At 49.8% G+C, this 23,079-nt stretch overlaps 1 protein-coding gene across 1 annotated transcript in view; it reads left to right on the top strand.

Annotated features, from left to right (window-relative positions):
- Positions 1–23,079, top strand: part of DPYD (dihydropyrimidine dehydrogenase) — a 322,055-nt gene that overhangs the window by 249,119 nt on the left and 49,857 nt on the right. Inside the window, 2 exon segments of the mRNA XM_015563508.1 lie at positions 20,682–20,802; positions 21,845–21,964. Of these exon segments, the coding sequence (XP_015418994.1) occupies positions 20,682–20,802; positions 21,845–21,964 (241 nt within the window).

Genomic DNA, 23,079 nt, shown 5'->3' with positions numbered 1-23,079 from the left:
TTCATCCACATTTAATCCCTTGCTATTGCTTTGTCAGACTCGTAATTGAATTATTCAACACATGAAACAAAAGGGAAGCATTGTAGACGGCGCCCCAGTATTAGCAGAATTAGCAGGGTGCTGAGATTTATTAAGGAGGACATTATGTGTGTTAATCGGGCATTTAATTTTGCCTGTTTGTCGATGGAAAACATCCTCTTGGAAAGGATTTTCTTTTTTTCAAAAACCTTAATTGTGACAATGCCTTCTTAACATCCGTGAATATATTGCACCAGCCAGCGAGAGCTGTTTGAATCCTAATTAGTCAAAAATGATTCCTAATTTCCACTTTAACTCTAGAACGGCCAGCCCCCAGTGTGGCTGGTCTTTAGCACGGAGGAAAAAGCTGGCCTTCCAAACTGGCATTGGGAAACGGCCCCTGCTCATGTAACGGGGCCATCGGAGGGTCAGTGTGAGAAAGGAGCCTGTGGCCGGCTCTCATGAGCATCGATACAAAATACCCAGCTGTTCACATGCTGCCTCCAGAGGGAATCCGGATGCACATGGCCTGAGCATGTGGACGCATCACAGTAAAGCAAGGTTGGCTTAAGCCCCTCCCCAAAATTCAATTAATATGAACCATCACTTAAACAGTTAAAGGGGAAGGGGGGATTCATATGTTCATCTTAATAGGTATAGAAAAAAATGTGTGATAAAATTCAATATCTATTCATAATTTTTAAATCTTAGAAAACTATGACTAGGAAGGAATTTTCTTAAAGTGATTAAACATGCTTGCAAACTAACTGCAGCAAAGAGCAAAACTTAAATGTTGAAATGTGGTGAGCATTATTGTTAAAGATCAGAGATGAAACACGATGGATGCCTGCGATTTGCATATCTAGTCTTCATTGTGCTGGATATACTATGGCAACTCAGCAAGAATAGAAAAACACATTTAAAATGAAATGAAAGTATAAAAATAAAAAATATAAAAGGATTGGAAAAATATTATCCACATATCTTCTGGTTATCTACAAGTGACATATAAAATTATCCACTGATAAATTATTAGAATTAATAAAGAGCTTAGGAAAATTGCTGAGAAAAATATCAACATGCAAACACCAATGTCACTTCTATGAGCAAGCATTTTTAAATAACTACTGTTTGCATTAAAAATATAAATAAGATGTAATCTTAGTAAAGATTTGTACAATTTTTATGTAGAAAATTAAAGCATTTTTATCAGAAGACATTTAAAAAGGATAAAATATGGAAAATATCACATTCAGGAATTAGAAATTGTAGCGTAAAGATTTTTATTTTTTCCAGATTAATCACTAGGTTCATTGCAAAACTCATAAAAATTCCAGAAGAATTATATGGATAATAAAAGGGTCAAAAATATCCAAGGCATTCAATAATAATATATAAAATACGTATACAGCATTTTTTTCTGTGCTAGCTATTGCTCTAAGCAATGGGGAGTTGACCTTAATCACTATCAAAAATTCTTATAAGGCATCCTCTCTCTCTCCCTTTTTGGGGGGAGGCAACTTAATTTTGGGGGGCCTTGTTTCGGCAAGGCTTAAAAAAATTCTTCTAAGACTATATAGCTCGTAAGATAATGGTTTTGGCACAGGTTTAGATATATTGTGCAAAGTTACAGAGTAGAGAACTCATAAAAAGACCCAGGCACATATGGAAACCTGATTGATTTACATGAGCTGTCCCTGCCAAACAGTGCAAAACCGTGGAACTATGAACTAAATGGTCCTTGCCCAAAAATCAGCTGCAAGTCATTCAAAACCTGCATGTCATAGGCTTTACTACAAACATTTAAAAAGCAGTTTTGGCGTCCGTGTCATTGATCTCGTGATATGGAACTCTTCCTTACAAAGGCACAAGTTTTAAAAGAAAAGAGTGGTCTCAAAAGATACCGTGACGAGAGTAAACAGACAGGATACAGACTGGATATCAACATTTTCCTACAGTGAGCAAGGGCATAATGTGTAACATGTCTATATAACATATGAATATAAAAGAGGCAAACATAAATATATATGCAGAGAGAGACAGAGTGAGCACAAAGCAAGCGTGGGGTTTTGTTAAATAATCACATGGGGGTCTAGATAGATAGGCCTGTATGAACATAGGGGTGGGCAGTGGACAGAATGCTAACCATCGCCCCTCGTGGTTAGACACTCTGGAAATTTTATTTCTTATTTTATACAGTTGTCTATCTAGGAACAATAGTTAATTCCTGTGAGTTTTTAAATATAACTATCTCAGTAAGTCAGGTTTTGAAGTATATTTTTCTGTTTGAGTGCAAGGGGTCACCCACAGGACTTGTGTGCATGCTGCATATGAGCATAACCAATGGACACAGACACCAGGAGGGTGCAGGCATGTGCTGGGGGTGGGGGTGGCTGGGGAGAGGTCAGTGCGGGGGGGAAAGGAGACATCTACTACTATATGTAATACTTCAAACAATAAAAAATTTTAAAAAAATAAAAATCCTGCACTTTACCCACAAAAAAATAAAATAAAATAATTTCACCACCGTCATCTTATTAGACTGCAGAAAACTAGTCCAGGGCCTTAACTCAGGCCCAGAGGTTGGTCTGTGGATCTAAAGCATAAGCCAGGTTGAGTCAGAAATGCTGCCCCATTTCTAACATCCCTTCGAGTGTGGTCACTCGCATGTACAGGTTGACTCTGGGGCAGAGTCTCATTAATTTTTCTAGGAAATAATGATCAATAATAACTCATCCTAAACTCAGTTGCTTGGTCTAGGGTTCCTTTCTATGAAGTGGTCCAAAAATGGCTAGTTTTTATCTAATAAGAAGTATAGTTTGATAGCTCTCTGTAAATCTTTAACGATGCAGGGCTCATCAATAATAATTCACATTATTGGAGTCATTTTAAAAATGAGATTCTTGTTAAAAATGTCATAGAGGACACAGCCCGTAAGACTTTATTTACATTTACCGGAAGGGTAAGTAGGTGGGAACTCACGGTGTAAATACAAGCAGGTGGGGATTGTAAAGGCTCCTAGGCTCTTTAAGTTTGCCACGGCTTTGTGACGGTGCGGACTGTCTTGCCAGCGACTTCCTGCCTATTTATTACAGAAAAGGGGTTTTCTCCCACCCCTGCCCCCGAGAGAACGCCGCTCGCCCCCTCTGCAGGTCTGTGTTCACACGGTTCTGTGCTTGCCTCCAGCGACTTCCTGCCTATTTATTACAGAAAAGGAGTTTTCTCCCACCCCTGCCCCCGAGAGAACACCGCTCGCCCCCTCTGCAGGCCTGTGTTCATGCAGTTCTGTGCTTGCCTTTGTGCCAGTGGCTCTCAACCTTCCTAATGCCGCGACCCTTTAATACAGTTCCTCATGTTTTGGTGACCCCCAACCATAAAATTATTTCCGTTGCTACTTCATAACTGTAATTTTGCTACTGTTATGAATCGTAATGTAAATATCTGATATGCAGGATGGTCTTAGGCGACCCCTGTGAAAGGGTCGTTCGACCCCCGAAGGAGTCGCGACCCACAGGTTGAGAACCGCTGCTTTACGCTTTCTCATGGGCGCCAGAAAGCTCCAGCCGCAGTCGGGGCGTGAACTGAGGGCCGAACAGCCGGTCAGCCCTGCTCCCGACCCCCGAGCAGTTAGGAGAAGCATTACCCTCTGCAGTGGAGGCAGCCAAGCAAACGCATTACTCCCTGCACGGAGACATGCAGCTTCAGTTATTGATTATGCTAAATGGCATGACTTCTTAGGAAACTCCATTTCCCTTTTCTGTATTTCAAATATCACTTTTGGGAGAGAGGCGCCTTTTGAAAACGATGACAGTTCACTGGGAATAGGGGGCGGGGGACGCGGACCCCCACACTGATCTGTGGCTCACAGAAGGCAAAGTGCTCATTTCAGTTGGCACTCCTCACTTGATCCCTTCAGTCCCAGCTCAGCTGTTATTAACCTTTGTTTGTGACAATTGAAGAGAATAATGGTTGAATTTGGGGCCTTTAATGTCACGTTGAAATCAATAGCTGTAAATGGTAGTTGCCACAGTCCTAACTGATCTGTCACATTCAGACAAAGAGGGCCTGTCTGGGTTCATAGATGACAGCGGAGACAATTACACACACACACGCACACACACACATGCACACGCACACACGTGAAGCTCAGAAGACCTTGACAGCACACCCGTCAGGAAACACATCGGTCCTCAGGTTTTTAGAAGGTTTTAATGATTTTGTTTTGTTTGTTTTAATCATGTGTTTTTTAAAAATACCTAAAACGATTGGAGTGACATTGGCTAATAGGATCCTATGGATTTCAGGTGTGGATTTCTATGCTCTAAGATCTGTGCCCACCAAAGTCAAATCCTCTTCCGTCACCATATATTAGGCCCTCTTTGCCCCCCCCCGCCCCTCACACCCCTTTACTCTAGCAACCCCCATAGATTTCATGAAAACATTTAAAAATAATAAAATAAAATCAATAAAAACAAATCCTCCTATATAATTAAAGGGTGATATGCAAATTGACTGAACAGCAGAACGACTGGTCGCTATGACATGCATTGACCACCAGGGGGCAGACGCTCAGTGCAGGAGCTGCCCCCGGGTAGTCAGTGCACTCCCACAGGGGTCACTGCTCAGCCAGAAACAAGCCAGGCTGATGGCTGGGGATTGCAGTAGCGGGGGCGGGAGCCTTTCCCACCTCCGCAGCAGCACTAAATGCTGTCCAACTGTGAGAGGGTGCAGGCTGGGCTGAGGGACCCCCCCCCTCAAGTGCACGAATTTCATGCACCGGGCCTCTAGTAAAGAAATAAAAATTTAGCAAAATAAAAAGTGGGAAAAGTAAAAAAATAAAATCTGAAACTGTAGGTGGACCACAGCCAGGAAGCAGACTCCCACAGACCTCAAACATGGGGCTCTGCCATGAAAATAAATGGAACCGTCCTTCTTTGCGGTGGTGACGGCGAGGGGTTGCGGGGGCGTGGATGATCAGCCCCTCTGTGAGCTGCCGGGACAGAAGCTGCAAACAGCACTAAATAAAAACAACTCCAAGCCCACGGAGCCAGGCCCGGTCGCCCGACGGCCCGGCCACCCAACAGCCGGCTTATCTGTCCCCACGCAAATCGTCCTCAGACTCATTCATCAGCGTCCGCTCCCAGGGCTGCATCTGACCTCGTCTTCCACGTCCTTATGTTTATGGACATCGCGTGGATGCAGATGAAGGGACGTGAGTCTTCTGTTCTCATGCGCGACTCTGATAAGCGTATTGGCCACCTCGGAGCCCACCGCCGGCCGTAATCATCTGGACGTTGATTAATTCCACTGGGAACCCGGGCCCCTTCTGCTCAGCCTCGGGGAGTCGTGTGGAGTCGTGAAGAAGTCTCAGTGCTTTCTCCTGAGGAGGGAACTCGGGTAATTTCCCCCATAAAATAATAACAGGTCTCCGAGTCCTATGAAGGCATAACATGAAAAATTCTTATTCGCTAAAAGGCCATTCCTGCCGCCCTTTGAAAAATTAAATTAGTTGTTCTTGGAAGTAGAAACTAGAAAAATTCAATACTACAAGAACACAGGAGATTAAAAAGGGACAGAGATGAGGTCAGCTGCTTAAGTCGCCTTAAGCAAAGGGACTATTTTTTTTTCTCAGCTTAAAATTTTATAAGACAATTTTTCAGACATAGCGTTTTCCAGGCGTGTTAGTTTAAGGACTCTGACTTTAAAAAAAAATGATCCTTGTCAGAAGTAACCTCACTGCAGAGGGACACGGTCTGTTTCCACTGGGCCTGTTTTTCTTTTCTTTTTTTAACTTTCTGTCCTCCGATGAGCATGTGAGCTTCCAAACGGGTCCCATGGGAACCAGCAGAGCGCGGGGGCGCGAGCTCCATGAGAAGCAAACCCCAAGAACAGGCTCCCGGTTCGCGGCACCGGCCATCAGGGTCGCGCTCCAGCCTGAGGTCCCCGAGTGTGGTCCAGGCTAAGCCCGAGCAAACGTGGCCATCGCTCCCCGCGTGGTCCGAGTCCGGGGAAGCATTTAGGCGTGTGACGCGTCCGTGGTTCCTGCGTAAATCTGAGACCCTGATCTCCTTACGTTACTCTCGGGGTGGAAAAGAAGGGCTCGTGAGGAAAGTCTGGTGTCAGGGCGCGTGCGTACGGATGTAATTCTGAGGACATCTGCGTCGCTTTAGGGTCTGAAATTCAACATAAGTGAAGGAAGTGTTTGTATAAATCCGGTGTGCATGCCCACACGTATAGGCGGGGTGGGGGGAGAGAGGGGGGAGGAGGACCTTGCGTTTGGTGACTGTGAGATTCTTAGAGAGAAATCATACAAGGAAGACAGATGAGCTAAAGACAAAGGAGGCCCAACCCCAGCAGTGGCCCCGCTGATTCGGGGGAGAGGGGACACGGGCTGAGGCCTCGCTCCCTCCACCCACGGACCCGGTTTCTCTCTGCCACTCACCCTATCGCCACTCTCCTGCCAACACCAGCAGCGGGTGGAGGAGGGTAGAGGCCTGGAGTCTGCTCCAAGAACTGGTGAACGGAAGCACTGTTAGTGGGAAAACGCCAAGATGTTCTTGTGGCCGGTGGTGCGTCCAGTGTATTCTCCTGGGTCTAGGAGGAAAGATGCGCTTTGGGGGCCCCCGGCTTCCACAGGATCTAGTAGACCACCTGGTTCCTTACGTCATGCACAGGGCGGCCATCCTTGCTGATTGTCCCCGGCGGACTGGTCCAAATCTAGACCAAATGGGCTCAGTCGGATGCAGACAGGATTAATTTTCCAGGAAGCCACACAGGGGTGTATTCATCTCTACGGTCACCGTGTTTTCATATGTGTCCCCACCGGTTCCACAGCCACCTCGTCGTGCTGCGCCTCGGGCTGTGTGCTGAGCAGTCGGTGCCTGCGGGTCTGGGGGCCAGGCCTGTTGTCATGATGGAATGTCACTCCTCACCACCTTTCATGACTGGGGTCTGGATTTTCACTCTTCACATCACAGTGCCGTTCCTGCACCTATTTCTTTTCACTTTAGCGACTCGGCTTAACTTGTAACCCAGTCTGGACATTTTTTATAAGAAACTCGGCCTATTCAGCATGGAGTGTGATTGGTCCATGTGATGGATTATTTCCTATCGTGGTGTTTGCTGTCTGTCTGCTTGGTCTTTCTCACTCGGTATGGAACTCCTGTTCTGTTCACAGTGATCTGTTAAGCAGTGTTTCTCAGTCAGCGCATCAAGGTCATTACTGATGATGGCCCTTCTAGGACACCCCACGTTTATGCCTGCACCCCCTCTCCCCCTACTCATGGGGGCGTTTAGACTCCTTCCTATCTGCTCCTTCCTGTTCTCTTCCCTCCACAAGTCCTGGGTTTTTCTGCGTAGCTGAAAAATTTTAGTTGCAGATTTTTATCAAATATGTATATTTACTTATTCAAATATGTAATTATATACACGCTTAACTCTAAGAGCCCTCTCTTGTAACTTCTATTCCAAGCCTTGCTTAGCGAGAGTTACCAGCCGCATCCACCCTGTCTGTCGCGCTGTTAAATTGTGCCTCCTCTGCGTGGGAAGGAGCGACTTGCTTCCGGCTGAAGTGCTGTGCGGCGGGTGTGCCTCCTCCAGTGTGTTCTCAGCTACGATGCCAGGACCTGGGTGGCTTCGGCCCGAGCCCTGGGGTGCCGAGCACCGTTGTGCTTTCCCTCCCGTGGGAGGGCTTTGTTCGCTGATGGAAGGATCTGGCATCCTGGTCCTTTGCTGTAGCAGCGCCGTCAGATAATCTCCCTTTTGTAGGAGGACGCCGCTTTGTTCGTGGCAGAAGCGAGGATGTCTTCATTAGCGTTGGAGGTCGGGCGCTTGCCCTGATTATGTCTGGGTGTGTGGCTTCCGGGAAAATTAATCCTGTCTGCGTCCGACTGAGCCCATTTTGTCAAAAGTCCTTCTCCCACTCGGGGAACTTTTATTCTATTATTTCCTCGATTCTCTCTTTAATTCCCTGCTCATGTTGTCCCCCATCTGGAGCTCCTCTCCTCTAAACCTCTTACTTTATTGCTCATTTTCCTTCCCCCCCCCCCCTTCCATGGTATTATCCGGACTCTAATTCCGTTCTCAGCACGGCTGCTCCGCTTGGCCATCCCTCTGCTTGGTTTTAGTTCTCAGAAAATCGTCATCCCCGTTCAGTTAATTATTATTTTTATTTTCTAATTGCACCTCCTCGCGAATACTCATTACACTTACGTTAGCATTCTCCTCGACCTCATGCATTCGTCCTTCCTTCGTGGGAGCTACCTGGGCAGCTTGCCTTCCTTCCACGCATCCCTGAGCCCATGAAACAGGTGGGAATTTTTCTCGGCTTCCCTATCACGGAGGTTTCACCCCAGGGGCACACGCCAGGACGGAGGCCCTCCTGAGCCACAGAAAACCGGAAGGCCCGGCCGGCGTGGCTCAGAGGCTGAGCATCGACCTAGGAACCAGGAGGTCATGGTTTGATTCCCGGTCAGGGCACATGCCTGGGTTGTGGGCTCCATCCCCAGTAGAGGGCGTGCAGGAGGCAGCTGATCCATGATTCTCTCATCATTGATGTTTCTTTCTCTCCCTCTCTCTTTCTCTCTGAAATAAACAAATACATACATACATACATACATAGGTACATACATACGAAAACCAGAATGCTACGGATGATGCCTTGGTTCTGTGTAGTGAGCTGGTGGCCCCTCACTGAGCAGGTGGACGGTGTAGGTGCCAGTGGGAGAGAGCCAGTGCCCCCAGACGGCAGGGCTTGGAACAGGTCCCCTCCCAGGTGTCTGCGGGGCAGAGCAGGGCCGCCCAGGGGGCCTTTGCGAACCGCAGCATCTGAGGCAGTGCAGTGCCGGCACCTGTGGTGTCACCTTCACACCCACTGAGACCTTTGCTCACCCCCACCCCCACCTGCTCTGAGCACCTTCCCCAGGGACTCAGAGCTCAGAGGTGCTGGCCGGCTCACTGCGGTGTTGACTTTCTCTGGCAACTTCCCGCCTTTCCAGAGCCCTCAACGCAGCTTTAACTCTCGCCGTCAGGCGCAGGTGACGTTTTGCTCTTACACATTTGCTCACTCTCGCCTTTGTGTGTTTGGGTTATTTCTACCAAAGTTAACTTCCCAGGGTCTCCGTCCACACGTTTGGGGTTAAACATGGTCGGTCAGCGTGACGGAGTTCTTCCCTGGCCGGTGCGGCTCCGCTGGCCCTTGTCCTGTGCGCCGGAAGGTGACCGGTTCGATCCCTGGTCAGGGCATGTGCCCGGGTTCCGGTGTGATCCCAGTACGGGGTGTGCAGGAAGCAGCTGATCCATGTTTCACTCTCACATTGATGTTTCTCTCTCTCTCTCCCTTCCTCTCTCTCCTAAAATAGAAGTCAAGTTAAAATTTTAAAAAGTGATAATAGGATTATAATGTCCGGCCACTTGGTCGACAGAATTCTGTGACACAGGGACTCCACAGCCACAGACCTTCTCACATGCCTGAAAGTGAAAGGCCCGCCCACTCGGGAAGGCGGGAGTGGCGATCCGGTGGCCAATGGGCTAGGCAGGGACCGCGTTCGGCTTGTTGGTTCAGAGGCAGCTCCCTTCCCAGGAAGAAGACCAAGCTCCTCATGCCGCCAGTTGCTGCCACCAGCCAGCCAGGTCCGGAGCCGCGGCACAGCCCCTGCCCGTGTTGGCACAGCCCCGCCTGTGGCCATGGCTGAGTGGTCGCATAGCCCACGCTATTGTCCCGGACTCCCCTGGCCACGCGCGCCTTTCACATCCCACTCAGCCTCCTGGTCACTTTGTTCGGGTGCTGTTCGCTGGAAACCAAGTCCAGAGACCCTGTCGCGTTGTGATCCTCCCGTTTAGACCGGCCTCGGCAGTTTCTTAGCAAAAGGCCTGGGAGTTCTGCGGCTCTCCCGCCTGAGGACAGCGGAGGCGGGAGGGTCGCCCTGGGCCGGCCGAATGGATGCATCACCACCCGGTGGGCGGGCGGTGGGCAGCAGGGGGCAGTGAGTGCTTTTCTCCAAGCAGGGAAGACAGCGGGGATCGGGGTGAGTCCTGGGGCGTCCGGCTTCCTCGCTGATGGGCTCTCCTGGCTGATTTCTGTCTAGTCAGCAGGTCCCTCCTCCTGCCCAGACCCGCCTCCCTGCTTGGTGCCTACGCCCAGCCTTCTCCCTTTTACTGTCTGACGCGTTCCCCTCTTTTCTGTTTCATTTCTCCATCGTCCCGGCCCCGGCCCACTGTCCCCAGGCGCGATAGAAGTCCTGAGATAAACCTTCCTCCCCTCTTACCAGCCTCTTCGCACACCTGTCCGTTTTCCTGCTTCATCTCCGGTCACCTAGGAAACCGTCTTTGCTCCCTCCCCATCCACACCCCCACCCTCCTCCTGCCCGACTTCCCTCCCTTCTCCTCAGAGCTGTCAGGAGGTGGTCAGTCCGGGGGCCCAGGCGCTGACCCTCCCCCAGCCGGCACGGCCTCATCTCACTCACAGCCTCGGCTTCCGGCTTCTTGACATTGGACGCGTGTGGCTCCTTCTCCATCTCTCTGAGCACGTGTTGCCTCCCCGTTCTCATCCTTTTCATCTTGGCCCCAAGATGGGACTCGGGCCTCCTGGCTCCTGGTGGAACCCTCTCTCCCTGGCATCACGTGTAGCTGCCCGGCACGTCCATGCTTCCCACGCGTGCTGAGCGCCGACAGGAGGCCACACTCTCAGGTTGAATTCACGGCGGTTCCATTCTCCCAGGTTCTTTAAATAACGTCTGTAATTACTATTTTTTAAAATTGTTTATTGATTTCAGAGAAGAAGGGAGAGGGAGAGAGAGAGAAACATCAATGACGAGAGAGAATCACTGATCTGCTGCCTCCTGCATGCCCCTTCCCCACCCCACCCCCATTGGGGATGGAGCCTGCAACCTGGGCATGTGCTCTTAACGGGAATTGAACCGTGACCTCCTGGTTCATAGGTCGACGCTCAGCCACTGAGCCACACTGGCCGGGCTAATTTTTGTAATTACTTTTCTGTGTATAAGATGCCCCCCACTTTTCCAACCCAAAATTAAGAAATCAATATTTTAAACATGTTGCTGTTTTTCCTCTTAATGATGTTTCTATCTCTCCCTTCCTCTCTCTGAAATTAATGAAAACATTTATTTTTAAAACATCTGCGTCTCCCAAATAAGTGCCATATTAAGCTGAATAAGCCAAGCTTTAGCAACTACCGAAGAGTTAGCAAAAAACTGTCAGAGAGAGGCGCTCTCCGAGCCCTGAGACGTCGATATTAATGAGCATATGCCCCAAGACCTCAAATCCCTGAGCATCGCTCTCCTGTAAAACCTTCCTCGGAAAGAGTCTAAAGTCGAACTGAAATGTGGAAACGGTCCCGTGGGCCCCTAACGCGTCCGTAGAAGCAGAACCGGAACCATCGATGAGCTGCTCACGTGGCCTCTGCTTGAGCCCCTGTGGGACATTTTCGAACACCCCTATGCCGTGTTTCCCATCGAGCATAGGTGCGTGCGGCTCTGCCACTGTACCCGGAACTTGTGCTTCCCGAGACGCAGCCAGTTCTAACTGGTTCAGTGCTTTCTTCATGTCCGCGAGAACCAGCAGCTGGCTTTCTGCAGGGGTCGCTTAGACAGATCACTTTGAAAAATTATTTTGTGCCCTGCCCGGTTGGCTCAGTGGGTAGCATGTCCACCTGCGGACTGGAGGGTCCCGGCTTCGATTCCTGTCGAGGGTGTGCAGAAAGCAGCCTATCAGTGATTCTCTCTCATCATTGATGTTTCTCTCTCTCTCTCCCTCTCCCTTCCTCTCTGAAATCAATAAAAAATATATAAAATAAATAAAAAATTTAAAGAATTATTCTGTGCTTCTCAGTTGGAAAAAACCTGCCCGCTCTGCCAGAGGCCTCCACGCCAGCTCACCTGCAGCCGAGTGGCTCGCTCACGCCACCCCTGCTGCGTGGTCCACACTCCTTACACAGGAGATGTGAGCGGGTCTTACAGGATCGCCCACGAACACTGGACACGGCACGGGTGTAGTCTGTGGGTGTCCGAGCCATACTGCGTTACGGAGCGCTGTTCTTCGGTTCTTGCTTTTGTGTTTTCCGTGTATCCATCGCCCCGATCAGCATTTACTTACTTACCGGCTGCACATTTACCGCTTTCTCTCCCAGAGCCTGGGGCATGTAGCACGGCTTGTCCTGGGCCCGGGACCCAGCATGTAGGGACCCAGCACAGGGTCCCTGTTCAGTCCTGCTCTCCCCTCCCCCGCCAGGAGGAGGCACGGCCTCCACTGGGCATGACCAGCCCACACCATTTCCGTGCTCAGAGGACAGGTCGCGCTCGGAGCTTTGGGAACAGAACCAAACAAAAGGGACAGAGTTCGCAGTCACACATCCGCCAATGGTGGCGCTGCTCCTCGCCCTGCCCTGACGGCACTGCCACTGCTCATCTGTTCATAGTGTGTGTGTGTGTGTGTGTGTACACAGGCCCAGACATACATGGTGCATGCATGTGTGCTTGCACAAACATACATACATGGGTCTATGTCTTCAATGGAAACCGAGTGCATGTATGATACATTGTAAGCAATTTCATTGTATACATGTATATTTCACTCAGCTGTTTCATTTCTTTAATATATTTTTATAAATTTCAGAGAGGAAAGGAGAGGGAGAGAGATAGAAGCATCAGTGATGAGAGAGAATCATGGATCGGCTCCTTCTGCACACCCCCCACTGGGTATGGAGCCGGCAACCCGGCTTTTCTGTGCCCTGACCGGGAACCTATCCGTGACCTCCTGGTTCATGGGTTGACACTCAACCACTGAGCCACCTTGGCCGGGCTCACACCCTGTTTTAAATCCTGTGGAAGCCACCTGGCCCTTGACAGTAAACGACATAAAACAGACACAGGAGCAGGGGCTGAAAGACCTCACGTGAAGGAGGCAGCTCGGACCCAGAGCTCCACACGCAGGCTGGGCTGGGCTGGGCCGGCCGCCTCGGGCCCCCACGGCAGATCCGGGCCCAGGCGCAATGGCTGCCTCCTCGGTGCTGCGTCCTCAGTGCTCCTGGCACAGTTCGGAGACGGCAGCCTGGGTCTCGGAGTGTCTCGGGGAATACAAGGGACCTGGCGGAGGAACTCCAGAACGTTCCTAAACACGGCACGGTAGCCACACGTTCAGGAGTACAGTGGCTGCATGTCTCTGCCTTCCTGCTCGTGCAGAAGCGTGTGTAGCTTTAAGAAGAAATGTAACCCAACCTATTTTCTTAATAAAAGCACAGACATTCAATTAATCTTATGTCATTCTAGGCCTGTGTCTGAAAGTGAAATGCTACCCATTACTCTTAAGCCTCTCTGAACAGATGGCACTATTGTTGAATTTGTGACAAAATACAAATGCCATGATTTGGAGGAGTTAATTCCATTTCTTAGGTCTAGTCTCCTTCAGCCAGCCTGCCTCCCTCCCTCCCTTTATCGATCCTTACCCCCCTCTGTCTTCCTTCCTCTCTCTCTCTTTCTTCCTCCCTTCCTCCCCTCTTTCCGTCCTCCCTCCCTCCCTTCCTCCCTCTCTCTCCTCCTTCCCTTTATCTCCATTCCTTCTTTGTGAAGAAAATCTCACTCCCTAGCGATAACCCGTTTGAACACAAGTGCAAACATTTGCAGTTTTAACTTCTGGTGAATGGTCTCATATAAAGTAGAGCAATCTATGGTTTTTCAAAAACCGTGACTGGTACAGTGAGGCTGGTTAAGAAAAGGCTTGGCTAAGCATTAGCCTGACTTTCACAAGCCCTCTACCCGCTAACACCTGCCTCTCGGTTTCCTGCTATTGTGTTACCTAGAAAACCGGGTAATAGAAACAAGTAGTGATCTTATAAAACACTAGTGGCTGGATGCACGGATTCATGCACATTGAAAGGAAATTAATTAGAAATATTTTAGTATTGCTATTCGCCCTTTCTCGATAATAGAGTGTCAACCAAATTCACGGTCGACAGTGACAGATCAAAACACGCGTGCGATTGGTGCCAGCAAGAGCTTTGTATGTATCGCGCATGCGTGAGTCAACTTAGCCTTTTCCAGACACAGAATAAACTTGCTTCATTAAACTGCTTTCTGATGTAGCTAAACTTTTTCCAGCTCAGCAAAGCACCCCAACCTCTCTTTCAGGTCACTGTCAGCAACACAGCAGTAATATCAACACAAAGCAGATTATTATTATTGTAGATCATTCAGGGAGAACAAAGGGTGAAATATTTAACTGCAGCAGTGTTTGACTATAGTCTGTGCAGTGAGAAAACCTGAAGTCATTTTCAAGTTCCAACATTTCTTCTCTTTCATTGGGTCAAGTTTCTAAGCTTTCTAAATCTCTGTTTCCCGGCTAACGAGAAGAAAATAGGATCCCACCGAGTCTCCTATCTACCTACTCCAGGACTTCTGTCAGGATCAAATGAGATGAGGCATGGGAAAATGCTTCACAGGCATTTGGTTAAACTGTAAAATGTTTGTACCTGGCTATAAAGCAAGTTGTGTTCCTGGGCTGAAGAAACTCCAAGGAGGCTAATTGCTAGGAAGAGGAAGACGGGCATTGCTACGTGACGTCATTACCTGGTGCCCCCAGTGACCATTTCTGGGCTGGGCTGGGCTGGGGGCCACATTTTGTGCCATCAGGTCTGGGGAGCACTGGCTGCGATTTGGTGGGGTGTCACTCTGGGGTTCTGGGGTGATAGCAGGGCCTGCGTCCCACTTGGGGGAAGGTTTGTCAGCGCCAGGTCCATGGTGCCATTTATTTTTAAATGGCCAGTGCGCATCATGGCAGCTCCTGCGTTGAGTGTCTGCCCCTGGTGGTCACTGCGCATCACAGCTATCTGTCGGACAGACACTCAGCCTTTTATGTATATAGCTGGGCGCCTGGCATTCGCTTTGAAGTCACATCTCATTCTCATAAAGTCTTATCGAAGGCGATGAATAGTCGACAATTTTATCTGTTGTAAACCAGTGCTGTGCTCCCTATAGATGATATGGCATGATGAAAAATATATGCAGGTCCTGACTTCAGACCACTCAAAATCTAGGAGCACAGGAAAAAAGTTAACTCCGTGAAATTAAAATAATTTAAGTCTCGGTAACAGCAAGTGGTGGTTTGTGCTGGTCCCGGATAGAACACACAGAGTTCAGTGTGGATTCCTCAGGGTGAGCCCGGGCAGCCGTCCCCCGTGCACTCCGCCTCCCAGTCTCCCCTTCTCCCCTCCTCCTGCCCTGCTGTATGTATTTTAATACCTACGTTACACTATATTACACATTTATGCATTTTCGACTTGCTGTATTTTCCACTTGAATGACAACTCCATGAGTCCAGTAACTGTCTTATCTGCTGTTATAACCTCAGCAGCGAAGGCAGTAGCTGAACATACATTTGTTGAATGAATGAATGAGTGAGTATCACCCCATAAAGGGACTTGTTGGGCCACAGGTGGTCTCCTCTATGCAAGCAGGATAAGTACGGCTGGCGATGCCTGACTGTTTACCACGGCGCCGACTGGCGCTCACACACGGACTCGCTCCCCTGCCCCCTTCAAGCACTGACGGACGATGAACAGCAAGAACATGATCTGAAAGGAAATAGACAGGTCTTCACACTCCTTAGGGCTGTTGCTAACGCATCGACGTGGGCCTCCCTCCCTCTGACTTCTTTTACAGCTGGGAAGATCTGGGTTTATTTCTGTGGCTCCATTTGATGTCACTATATCAAGATGAACTACAGGGTACACAATGTTCAAACAGCTGTCTGTTCCCTAAGAAGCGAGGGCCCTGAGTAAGGGGCTCTCAAAACACATGGTATCTGTTTGGTGTTGTCGGAGTTAGGGGAAGTATCATAGAAATATCAACGTCTGTCTATTTCTGTTTATGTGAATACTGTATTGATCAAAATTCACAGTTGTGGAATAATCTGATAGTTACTCGTTTTGTGTGTATTTGTGTGTTATTTTTTTAATATATTTTTATTGACTTAAGAGAGGAGGGGAGAGGGAGAGAGATAGAAACATCAATGAGAGAACATCATTGGTTGGCTGCCTCCTGCATGCTCCCTACTGGGCATCGAGCCTGCAGCCCAGGCATGTGCCCTGACTGGGAATCAAACTGTAACCTCCTGGTTCGTAAGTCGACGCTCAACCACTGAGCCACGCCGGGCGGGCTGTATTTGTGTTTTAATTGTAGAGCAAGATGCTTACCTGATGTGCCCTTCACACGCTTTGACGCAGATGTTTCTCAGCTCACCTGTCGTTGCCTGTGGAGTGCTTGTCAAGGATCAAACACTGGGAATAGAGAAGGCCAGGACTGTCTGCTTGCAACTCCGATTCTATCCCAAAGGGAGAGATACTTGATGTTGAGTGTGCTTATACTAACAGCGGCTCTTCTCCCTCTAATACGGGGCATTCAACATTAATGGCTTAACCACAAAAACGACCTTCTGCAGGATTCAACTTCCGTATCTTAATATACATTTTTTGTTAATGCTCATTCCTATTCATGCGATTTTAACAAAATTTAGGTTTACGATGTTTCTCCTTTTCCCTTTCTCTTTAATAGCTGCTGTAGGTGTCAAGTTCCTCCTATCAGACTGGCCCCGATCACCTCTCACTCACCGTGGAATTCATTTTCTCTAGCTTATCTCTCCTGAAACAAATTGTGAGCTTTGATGAGATGTTCAATAACAGGAAGAAATAAGCCCAAAGGCCCCCTGCACAAAGAACTGATGCAATAAGATTAACTTAAACATTTGCAAGTGATAGCTTTTCTATACTGACTGATTGCAACAGTCACAGCGACACTGCAGCGAGCTGTCAGGAGAGCCAGTTGCACACAGTAGGTGTGTCGTTCTTGGACAATTGGCAGCCGAGTGTGTAAGAACGCTCTACGGGAGCACTCGTATGTTCTATGTCGTCCGACCATTTGTATCATCTTTTGTAATGTGTCTTTGGAAATGTACAACCCTACTGATACTTTTCAAATATTTTTATCAAATGATCCACCCAGTTATGTAGCAAATAATACTCGGGTAGTCGTCTCTTTACTAAAGTTCTATGAAGTCGTAAAAATAGAAGAATATACAAAACCTTAAAGGAAGATAAATGAGAACATTAATTCTTTTTTTTTTAAATATATTTTATTGAGTTTTTACAGAGAGGAAAGGAGAGAGATAGTTAGAAACATCGATGAGAGAGAAACATCGACCAGCTGCCTCCTGCACGCTTCCCATTGGGGATGTGCCCACAACCAAGGTACATGCCCTTGACCGGGATTGAACCTGGGACCTTTCAGTCCTCAGGCCAACGCTCTATCCACTGAGCCAAACCGGTTCTTTTGGGGGCTGGAGCCAGTGTGCAGACGTGAGTGGGGAGGGGACTGTGGGCGGAGGAAACAGAGGTAGTGACGGCTGGTCTGGGAGGTACACACAGGTCACTAGGCTGACCTGTCTCCCTTCATTACACAGGGACCGATGTCGGCTGCCCGTCGTGGTTCACGTGCAGAGTGTATGTGTGGTCTGTTTCTTAGCTATTTAGAACCAGCCGTGTGGCCACGCGGAATCACAGCATCATTGGTCCCTCGGTGGGATCTCTGTGGCGGATGGAGAGCATTGGATCACCTCCAGCACTGCGAGGGTCACTGCATACGGGCTCTGGGGGGCGCCGTGGGCGCAGGGAGGGAGACGCCAGCTCCCTATTCGGTTGAGAACAGGCTCAGTCTATTGGGCATCAGCTGAAGGCCCCATCTCGCCTCCCAGCAGTCATCCCCGTCATCACATACATGTCAGGCCCACGGCTACTGACTGCCAGGTGGTTATAGCTTCAAATGCTTACTTTCATTTGTCCCCTTTTAAAATAACTTATGACTCTGACGCTGCATCTGGTCTTAAGGTAGGAATGAAGTGGGAGCCTTCCTAGTCCTCGCTTGTGAGGGATAGCAGAATTTCACTTCAGGGAGCAATTTTGCTCAAGGAGATGATGGTTCAGGCCTGGAAAATGGGGGAGAAAATTAGGAAGTTGAAAGAGGCACTCAGTTTGACCTCTGGGGCCCGCGTTCTCTCCATCAGGAAAAGGACGCAGTAAAATGCTGGCTACTTACTGCGGGGCCTGCGAATGAGGGCTCAGAAGTTCCTCAGTGGAAAACATCTTAGAGCTGCTAAATGGACTCGCTGAAACGCCAGCTTCTGAGAAAGGCATTTTGAAAAGACTTGTACAGCATGAAAATTGCCAGGTAAATTGAAGAGAAATGTTTCTTAAAGTCACAAACTTCACTTGTAATTTAGCTCATCAAGAAATTCTCAGTCCCATTCTCCAGTGCTTTTCCCTTTATTCACAGCATGAAACCGGGGAGATTTGGTGCCCTCGGTAATTGGGGGAACGCCAGTCCTCCAGAGAGAGGGCGTCACAGGGGCCTCAAAGCAGCAGGGTGCCCCCACCGAACACTCCCACATGCTAGCACTAGGACAGGTAGCTATATACTATATGCTACACACTGCCTGTAGCAATAAAAGCGTAATATGCTGATTAGACCAGACGTCCTTCCGGACGACATTCTGGACAAAGCCGGGGCTGCGAGGGCAGCCTGGGGAAGGGAGGCCTACTCCTGCATGAATTTCGTGCGTCGGGCCTCTAGTAGACTATAACTGTATACTAGTTATTAGAATTAGAAATGATTATCTTATGGCCCAGCATAGAAACCAGCGACCTCTTGGGCCCTGGGACGACGCTCAATCCACTGAGCCACACCAGCCAGGCCCCAGTAAGATTTTAAGTCTGTTTTGGTCATCCTGAGCAGGCTGCATGCCACGTATTATGCAAGGCAAGTGATGGTTCACCTAGTGTCCGATCCTACCTTGAAACGCGTGTTTCTCGAAGGACGTGCTCTCCCCATCACCTCGAGTTGCTGTCATTTCTAGGCTACGTCCCATGGAAATTTATCACTTACACATCCAAGTCCCAAAGATGCAACTCCCTCCATCACGCCAATGGCGCGGTGATAAATATTTCATGAGCATCGCGTGGGCAGGGCCGATCTCCATTTTCATGAGTGAGAATTTGTTCAGCTCGGTCTCCAGGTTTTACTATTCACGGCGCAGTGTGCCCCGTAGAGCGTGCCCCACGCCGCCACATTCGTCGTTTTGCTTCATGAGGAGATGACTGTCCTGGAAAAGAGAACAAGCAAAGCCAGAAGAACTGTTTCTTTGTTAAAATGATTAGTTCTGCTGCACGGAGACAATAACAGTCACCAGAAACCGCCTCATCGCAGCATCTTGGCCCCCAAATGCATAAGGTCTGGGAGAACGCGAGATGACGGGCTGAGACGCATTAGGCCCACGTGAAAAGGTCCTTTCTAAAGGTTAGACCGTTCGAAATCTCATCTTAAAAGACTCGGAAAGGTTAAAACGCAAAGAGCAGCTTTCTTACATATACGAAGATTAATTGCAAAGGATGTGCTTGCCTACTGTTTCATCGTTGAAATATATGACTATGTTTCTTTCTGGCTTTTTCTTTTATTCAAAAAAAAAAAATACCACCTTTCCACTTGCTAAGATAATATTCCCACGTTCCATAATGAATTGCTTTTGCATATCTTAAGGCGATCTATCAGAGTGCACTCTGTACCTGTCAGAATACATTTTGCACTAAAAGTACTGGGCGGGGGAGAACTGTAGTCTGGGTGGGAATCAGAGAGCGTGACTACACCGAAGCTGTTTTCCCGGATCGCCCTCTGAATGGCAGGCGATCACCCTCTAAGTGACACTCGTCCGTGAGAACGCAGGCGCCGCGGAACCCCCGGGGGCGGGCGCGGGAACACGGGCGCGCTTATTCCACTGGTGCCGCTGTGGTCAGTTCTTTCCGGGGTGCGTGTTGCGAGGTGCTGCTCGGGGCGTGGGAACGTTGGCAGGAGCCGAGGTTCCTGATGAGCTCGTGTGCAGCCTGTCTCAGCACCTGCTCGCATCCTCAGAGATCGACTGGGGGCCACAGGTCTTCTCCTGACGGAGCCTCCTGAGAACAGAGTGAGCCCTGGCCAGGTGGCTCCGTGGGTAGCGCGTCGGTCCCGGGTTCGATTCCGGTCAAGGGCACGTAACCAAGAGCTTGGTTGAAGCTCTTCCTCAGCCCAGGCCTTGGTCGGGGCACATGCAGGAGTCAACCAATCGATGTGTCTCTCTCACATCGGTGTTTCTCTCTGTCTTTCCTCTCCCACTCTCTCTGAAAAAAAAAAAATCAATGGAAAAACATCCTCTGGTGAGGATTACATAGTAATAATAATAATAACAACGAAAGCAGCAGGTTTCAGGTCCCATCGCGTTCACCCAGGAGGCCCCAGTCTAGACACTCCCTGCTGGACTCCAGCCAGGGAGCTCACTGGGAGCTCTGCGGGCGTCCCCAACTCTCCCCGGAAGTTTCGTTTGATTCCTGCTACATCGGGGGTAGCACGGCCTTCCGCCGGGTGCTGCGTAGTTTTGGGTCCCGAAGGCCCTGTTAAGTGTGACCTCTGTGCTTTGAGCTCTCCGTTCACGTCAAGCGGGGGCACCCCCCACCCCGTGCATCCAGGTGTCATCCTGAGAATGCCTGGAGCTCGGCGCCGGGGGGGTGGCTGGGACACGGCGGTGACAGCGCGGCTCTTTAATCACGGTCCGTATTTCGCTCACCTGTCTGACAGGATCCGGAGCTGGTGCGGAACATCTGCCGCTGGGTCCGCCAAGCGATTCGCATTCCGTTTTTTGCCAAATTGACCCCCAACGTCACGGACATCGTCAGCATCGCGAGAGCGGCCAAGGAAGGTAAGGCTTCCAGACCCGCCCCGATGGCCCAGGTGCGCACTCGCGCCTGCAGGATGGAGTCACACGCAGCTTATCTCTGGCCACGAATGTACGTGTGTCTTGGTTTAGAGCAGCGGTTCTCCACCTGTGGGTCGCGGCCCCTTTGGCGGTGGAACGACCCTTTCACAGGGGTCACCTAAGACCATCCTGCATCAGATATTTACATGACGATTCATCACAGTAGCAACATGACAGTTATGAAGTAGCAACGAAAATAATTTTATGGTTGGGTCACAACATGAGGAACTGTATTAAAGGGCCAGAAGGTTGAGAACCATGGGTTTAGAGGTTAAGGAAAGCATCAGTGAGCCTGAGCTCAGACCGGTAGATGCCCCTGGACTCAGGCTCATAAAGAGACGCCAGACTTGGGAGCCAAGGAACAGTCCTGTTTCCTCAGAAACTCGTGTCTCACGCAGGGAGAATTACGAAACAAAGCCACAGTCACCACAGATCACCCGGAAACAAATGACACGATAATGTAACAGTCCAACAGCAGCCTCTGAACCTTTAATAAAGTAAAAGAAAAAGATACCACCTTCCATGATGTGAAATTGCTGACGAGTTGCCATTATATTTTATTGGGTGGGCCTAATACACTGCCTTAAACATGTGAGCAGCAAACATCTCTTGAATCCATAAATTATAGGGTCAGTGCATGATTTTACAAATCATCGACGCTGCCTTCTACCCACTGGAAATTGCATCCTGATTTGCAAATATATTACACATATATATTGTAAATTACCTGGAAAATAGCATTGAGTACAGAACGTTTGGCATCCACACGTCTGTACAGGAATTGGGGACATGGAGAGGCGGTGATTAACCATGTGTATGCTGAGCGTTCTAAGTGCAGGTGGAGGAGCGGGCTCAGGGCAGGCACCGGATGGGGAAACACTGGCGTGAGGAGGTGCCGGGCACGTTTTCCCGGGCTGTCGGGCCTGCATGGGTTTCCCCACATCCCTTTAAAAACTGCAGGTCAGTGGTGATGTGTTTTCCGCAGGTGGCGCAGATGGTGTGACCGCCACCAACACGGTCTCGGGCCTGATGGGACTCCGCGCCGACGGCACGCCCTGGCCAGCAGTGGGCGCCGGGAAGCGGACCACGTACGGAGGAGTGTCGGGTAGGTGGTGCCCTCCCTGGCATCTTGCTCTCGGGGACGGGGACGCTGCTGAAAGATTGGAGGGCGTGTCCCAAGCCAGAGTCTCCGGTCTTTGATGACCCCACCTTGTGGTGTTGCTGGTGACAGTTCCCAGTGGGAAGGACAGACGGCGACCTGGGAGCTGGCGGCTGTCTCTGAGGGCTTGAGATGAGGGGACGCTGCGTGAGGGCTGTAAGGGAGTCTGTCTCCTGGGTCCACATTTCTCATCGTCGCGATTGTCTTGTCACTGACGGGTAAAGGCTCCCGCCTGGGCCCGCAGGGGAACACAGGCGCCCTGATGTTCGTGTCCCCCTCACAGTCTCATTCGTTGGCACATGTGCTAGGACTTTGAAATCAACCTTTGTCAAACCATCTGCTTTCCCGGCTGCCCCAGACAAATGGGACCGTTTGTAGCATGTGCAGCTTCAGCCCAGAGGCAGGGGCAGACCTCACGTCCCGCACGCTCTCTCGCGGCATCGGACACCCGCCTTTAAAGCAGAACGGGGCCATCCGTCATAGCTCAGTGGGTCCCAGCTGCCTCAGGAGCTCAGGGTTCGATTCCTGGTCAGGGCACAGGCGCAGGTTGCGGGCTCAATCCCCAGTGGGGGGCTTGCAGGAGGCAGCTGATCCGTGATTCTCTCATCATTGATGTTTCTATCTATCTCTCCTCCTCCCTTCCTCTCTGAAATCTATAAAAAATACATTTTTAAAAAAAAGAAAAGAAAGGTTATATTCTGCTTCTGACTGAATGCCAGTCCCCACAACTTCCCATGATGTCAGGAGGAGGAGGAGGAAGGGGAGGAAGGGGAGGAGGAGGAGGAGGAGGTGCAGGAGCTACCAGAGGGGCCTGGAATGCCATCACGATGTGGAATCTCATGGGCCACTCCCCGGTGCCCGTGGATGGAGGCAGGAGACCCCCGAGCAGACCGTGGCTGGCACTGTCTCGTCGGCCACACTGCAGCAGGGGCATCGAGGTGCCCCGAGGGGCTGGGCCTTCAAATCGATGAGAGAACGATCGCGGTGTTTTACGTCCGGTCCGTAGCACCCCTCACAGAGCTCAGGGGAGCCGCTGTTCCCTCAGCCTCTGGCCCTCTCCC

The sequence above is a fragment of the Myotis davidii genome, unplaced genomic scaffold (assembly GCF_000327345.1).
Source record: "Myotis davidii unplaced genomic scaffold, ASM32734v1 scaffold217, whole genome shotgun sequence".
NCBI classification, from domain to species: domain Eukaryota; kingdom Metazoa; phylum Chordata; class Mammalia; order Chiroptera; family Vespertilionidae; genus Myotis; species Myotis davidii.
This window is presented reverse-complemented; position numbering and strand designations above follow the sequence as displayed.